Source organism: Haliaeetus leucocephalus, unplaced genomic scaffold, assembly GCF_000737465.1.
Source record: "Haliaeetus leucocephalus isolate CR32 unplaced genomic scaffold, Haliaeetus_leucocephalus-4.0 Scaffold274, whole genome shotgun sequence".
Classification (NCBI taxonomy): Eukaryota; Metazoa; Chordata; class Aves; order Accipitriformes; family Accipitridae; genus Haliaeetus; species Haliaeetus leucocephalus.
Window position 1 is genome coordinate 168225 of NW_010972710.1, and position 4994 is coordinate 173218.

General features: G+C 69.3%; 3 protein-coding genes across 3 annotated transcripts in view; 2 read left to right on the top strand and 1 right to left on the bottom strand.

The window, feature by feature from the left end:
* FBXW9 (F-box and WD repeat domain containing 9) overlaps positions 1–175 on the top strand; it is a 3669-nt gene extending 3494 nt beyond the window's left edge. The window contains exon 11 of the mRNA XM_010569826.1: positions 39–175. Within this exon, the coding sequence (XP_010568128.1) occupies positions 39–113 (75 nt within the window). The 3' untranslated portion in view covers positions 114–175. The remainder of the gene's footprint in view (positions 1–38) is intronic.
* Positions 176–660: 485 nt separating this feature from the next.
* Positions 661–3099, top strand: DHPS (deoxyhypusine synthase). The gene is made up of 9 exons (XM_010569827.1): positions 661–861; positions 966–1127; positions 1554–1675; positions 1745–1841; positions 1957–2043; positions 2121–2226; positions 2354–2457; positions 2568–2693; positions 2784–3099. Exons 1-9 carry the CDS (start codon positions 661–663, stop codon positions 2877–2879), a joined length of 1101 nt encoding a protein of 366 aa, XP_010568129.1. The 3' UTR covers positions 2880–3099.
* A 192-nt stretch (positions 3100–3291) lies between these two features.
* The window catches only part of WDR83 (WD repeat domain 83), a 1720-nt gene continuing 17 nt past the window's right edge, over positions 3292–4994 (bottom strand). Inside the window, exons 2-10 of the mRNA XM_010569828.1 lie at positions 4871–4875; positions 4635–4755; positions 4448–4553; positions 4306–4354; positions 4099–4225; positions 3914–3981; positions 3730–3838; positions 3535–3649; positions 3292–3454 (exon numbers count right to left, since the gene is read on the bottom strand). Coding sequence (XP_010568130.1) covers positions 3302–3454; positions 3535–3649; positions 3730–3838; positions 3914–3981; positions 4099–4225; positions 4306–4354; positions 4448–4553; positions 4635–4755; positions 4871–4875 — 853 coding nt within the window. The 3' untranslated portion in view covers positions 3292–3301. The remainder of the gene's footprint in view (positions 3455–3534; positions 3650–3729; positions 3839–3913; positions 3982–4098; positions 4226–4305; positions 4355–4447; positions 4554–4634; positions 4756–4870; positions 4876–4994) is intronic.

Sequence of the window (4994 nt, forward strand, 5' to 3'; positions counted from 1 at the left end):
GCGCCCCCCCCCCCCGCTCCTCTCGACCTCCCCCCCAGATCAGCGTGGAGGGCGACGTGGTGGCAGCTGCCTCGGGAGGCCTCTCGGTCGAGGTGTGGAGGCTCCGGACCTGACATGCCGCTATGGCCACATGCTCACACTCTCACACTGCCTGGGAAGCGGGGCTGGGGGGGCTCCCCGGCGCCGGGGGGGGGGTCTGTCTCCCGCCGGGCGCGGGGTCCCATCTGTGCCCCCCCCCGACATGGAGGAGACGGGCCCAGCCTTGGGCCCTTGGTGGGGCTGGAAGTTGCTGCCTGTTCATTGGTATTAAAAGGATTTGACTGGAGCGGAGGTTGCGTGTGCCGTCGTCGTCTTCCCCCCCCCCGCGGGGGCATCCGTGGTTTTGGGGCGAAGTTGGGCGGTTTGGGGGAGGTTTCGGGGTAACCGCCGTCCAGTGCCATCCCCGCAGGCGAGGCCCTTCGTTTCTGGGAGTCGATTGCCCCTCCGCGGCCACCGTCCCGTCTTCAAGATGGCGGCGCGCAGCTGTGCGGCGGAGAGCGGGGGGAGGGTGGCAGGAAGATGGCGGCGCGCAGCCGCAGTGCGCGGCGCGGCGCTGGTGGGGGCGGGCCAAGATGGCGGCGCGCAGCGGCGGCGCGGCGGAGTGAAGGCGGCCGGAGCCCCATGGCGACGCCGGGGCAGGCCCCCGCCGCGGCCCTGCGGGCCGTGCTGAAGCCGAGCGGGCCCCTCCCGGGCGAGAGCCTCCCGGTGCGCGGGTATGACTTCGCCGGCGGCCCGGACCACGCCGCGCTGCTCCGTTCCTTCCGTACCACCGGCTTCCAGGCCACCAGCTTCGCCCAGGCCGTCGCCGAGATCCACCGGATGGTGGGCGCGCCGGGGCCGGGGGGCGGCGGGGTCCCGGGGCGACGGGAGGGGGTCCGGGGCGCGGCTGGAGCCGGTCCTGACCACCGCCCCCCCCGCGCCCGCAGATCGCGGCGAAGCTGGAGCCGCTGAGCGAGGAGGAGCGGAGCCGGGCTGGGCTGGGGGGGCCCCGGCCCCCCTCGGGCTGCACCATCTTCCTGGGCTTCACCTCCAACCTCATCAGCTCCGGCGTCCGGGAGACTATCCGCTACCTGGTGCAGCACAACATGGTGTGTGGGGCCTGGCGTGGCGGCGGGGTCCGGCCGGGGCTCCACCTGCCCCGGGGCTGTCGCCGAAGTCCCTGGTGGGGTGCGAGGGGGGAACCCTCAGGTCCTTGGGGTGTCTCCCGGGCCGACCCCAAGGTCCCCGCCCTGTCCCTGAGGTCCCTGCAGGGTTCCCAGGGGGATGCGTGGCTCCCGAGGGCATCCCCGAGGTCCCCAAGCTGTTCCTCGGGTCCCTGTCAGATCCGGGGGGGTCCCCAGCCTGGTCCTGGGGTCCCACCCCTGTCCCCTCACGGCCTTTGGGGTCCCCAGCATTCCTGGGGGCTCAGCCCTGCCCCGAGGTGTCCCCCAGCTTGCTCTAGGGTCCTTCGAGCCCCCCCCCGCCTTCTCCCTGGGGTGTCCCTGAAGTCCTGACGCCGTCGCCACCCGGGGCAGGTGGACGTGCTGGTGACCACGGCGGGGGGGGTGGAGGAGGACCTCATCAAGTGCCTGGCGCCCACCTACATCGGGGACTTCAGCCTGCGGGGCCAGGACCTGCGCCAGAGCGGCATCAACAGGTATGGGGTGCTGGGGTCCTCTCCCAGACACCGGGGTCCCCTCCTGGGCTGAGACTGTTCCTTCCCCAGGATTGGGAACCTGCTGGTGCCCAACGACAACTACTGTAAGTTCGAAGACTGGCTAATGCCTATCCTGGAGCAGATGGTGGACGAGCAGGAAACGCAGGTGGGGGTGGCTGGCCCGGACCCCTGGGCCCTCCCTGGCTCGGGGGGGGGGGTGCGAGGGGCCCGGGCAGCTGGGTCCTCCCTGGCTGGGGGTCCTGAGCGTGGTGGTCTGGCAGGGCGTGAGGTGGACCCCCTCCAGGATGATTGCGCGGTTGGGCAAGGAGATCAACAACCCCGAGTCAGTCTGCTACTGGGCGCAGAAGGTAGGTGGGGATGGGGGGGGTGGTCACTGCGGGCGTCACCGTGGGTGTCACTGCCCGTCACCGCGTCCCCTTTCCAGAACAACATCCCGGTGCTGAGCCCGGCTCTCACTGATGGCTCCCTGGGAGACATGATCTTCTTCCACTCCTACAAACACCCGGGGCTGGTGCTCGACATTGTGGAGGGTGAGTGTGTCCCCAGATGCCAGGGTCCCGTCCCCACCCTGCTGCCGACGCTGGGGTCCTGCCCCCCTGATGCCAGGGTGTCCCCCCCCCAGCACCAGGGTCCCCTGACAGCCGCCTCTGCCCGCAGACCTGCGCCTCATTAACACCCAGGCCATCTTCGCCAGGAAGACGGGGATGATCATCCTGGGCGGGGGGCTGGTGAAGCACCACATTGCCAACGCCAACCTCATGGTGAGGGGGGTGGGGGCCCCTCCCGTGTCCTGGGGGATGGGGAGGGGGTGCGGGGCACCCCCGAGGATGGGGAGGGGGCGCAGGAGCTCACCCTGCTCCTCACCCTGCAGAGGAACGGAGCCGATTTCTCTGTCTATGTCAACACGGCGCAGGAGTTCGACGGCTCCGACTCGGGGGCGCGGCCGGATGAGGCTGTGTCTTGGGGCAAGATCCGTATGGATGCCACCCCTGTCAAGGTGGGATGGGGGGGGGGTTCTGGGGTGGGGGGCGGAATTTGGGGTGCCTGGAGGGGGCTTCCCCATCCTCATCCCCTCTTCTCTGCCTAGGTCTACGCTGACGCCTCCCTGGTCTTTCCGCTGCTGGTGGCGGAGACGTTTGCCCAGAGAGCTGATGCCTTTCCATTGGAGACGCCAGCAGACTGAGCCAGTGGTGGAGTGTCCTTGGGGGCTGAGCCCCCCATCTCCGGGTGGGGGGCAAACCCCCCAATTTGGGAGGGCCGAGCCCCCACTACCTCTGCAGGGGCTCCCATCTCAATGGCCCCAGGCGCCGCTCCCCGCGTCCCAAACGCCAGTGCGTGCCAAGCAGGAGAGCGCGGGGTGACTCCCCCGAGCAGGGGAATGGGGGAGCTGGGACCCCTGCAGCACCGTCCACCTGTCCGTGCCCCCCCCCCCGCCACGGTCCACCTGTTCCCCCCTCCCCAGCGCTTGTATTTATTTAAGCTGCTCGGGGGTCCGCGCAGCTCTGCGCGCTCCCAATAAAGCACTGCAGTTTCTCCACACTGTGGGTTTATTCTTCGTTACCTGGGGATGCAGATGGGCACTGCGGGTGCCCCCCCAAACCCGCATCACATGGCAGCGTCCCCCTCAGGCTGGAAGCTCTCCTCGCGCCAGAGCTGGACCTGGCCCTCGGTGGCAGTGAGCAGGCAGGGCAGGGTGGGGTGGAAGGAGAGTGACTGCACCACGCTGCGGCCTACTGCCAGGCTGAGCACAAGTGAACCCTGCAGGGGGGGTGTGAGGATGTGGGGGGGCTCCCCTGGGACCCCCCAGGTGCAGGCTTGGCCCCCCCTTGCCCACTCACCTCCACCAGGTCCCAGAAGTAGACATTGCCATCCTCGGAGGCGCTGCCCACATGGGTGTCCTGCTCGCTCAGCACGCAGTCCAGCCGGTACGTCATGCTGCGGTGGCCCATGTACCTGTGGGGGGGACGGGGTGAGGTAGGGGCCCCCCCACAGCCCCCCAGGGGGGCGCAGGGCCATGGGGAGGGGGCTCGTACTCGCCCAGCAGCTCCCCTGTTTCCTTGTCCAGCAGGCGCAGGGTGGAGTCAAGGCTGGCAGCCAGGGCGCACTGCCCATCCTTGCTGAAGCAGACGCTGGTGATGGGGCCTGGAAGCAGATGGGAATTTGTGGGTGTCCTGGGGAGACACCCCCCACGCTGGTGTCCCACACCCCCTCACTCACTCCCTATGTAGTCAGAGTAGAGCTGGCCAGCACGCAGGTCGTAGCGCCGGACACGGCCGTCCACGGAGCTGCAGAGAGGGGGTGTTAGTGCAGGGGGAGTCCTGCTGACCCCGATCCCAGGGGGCCCTGCTGGCCCTGTCCCCCCTGAGCGTGTCCCATCCCCTGAGTGCATCCCCATCCCTCACCCCGACAGGATCTCGTGGTCAGAGACCTTCACGCTGGAGATGCCGTCCTTGGCCTCATCCAGGACCTGGACGGGGTCAGGGCGGCGGGAGCGGCAGTCCCAGCATCGGACAGTGGAGTCGATGGAGCCTGGTGGGGGGCCGGGGGGAAAAGGGGGTGTCAAGGGGGGGCTCTGGTGCTGGCAGGACCCCCCGAGACCGCTTCCTTACCAGACACAATGATGGTGGCCTCCTCATTGAACTGGACGCAGTTCACTTTCTGCGAAACAAGCAGGGAGTCAGCACCCTGCAGGGACCCCTGACCCCCGCAAGTCCCCCCGGACCCCTCGCCCCCGCTGCCCCATGTCCTCACCCCCACGTGTCCCCGGTACTTGCGGACCACTTGTCCGGTGGCTACATCCCACAGTGCCACGGTCTTGTCAGCCCCGCAGGAGCAGAGCTGGCTGTTGTCAAAGGAGCTGGGGGGGACGGGGTGCCCTGTCAGTGGGGCTGGGGGGATCCCCGAGGGGTGGGGGTCCCCACAGCCCCCTGCCCCTTACCCGGCGGCATCCAGCACCTCGTACCCGTGCCCCTGGTAGGTGCGCAGGGCTGTGCCCTTGTGTGGGTTCCAGAGCTTCAGGGACTTGTCGCTGCCGCAGGTCAGGCAGTAGTTCCCGTCCACTGGGGAGGGGGGGACTGAGATGATCCCCCCGGCACCCCAAATAGGCACCCCCTCCGCAGGAGCTGCGGTCCCCAGTCACCACCCCCTCAGGGACAGGAGCCCGGGACCTCTTACCTCCCCTCTGGGATGGGGACTGGGAGTGTGCCCCTGCCCCTTCCTCCCCCTGGGATGGGGTCAAGGAATTGGGGTCCCCTTGTCCCCGGGATGGGGTGCGGGCCCCGCTCCTCCCCCCCCCCCC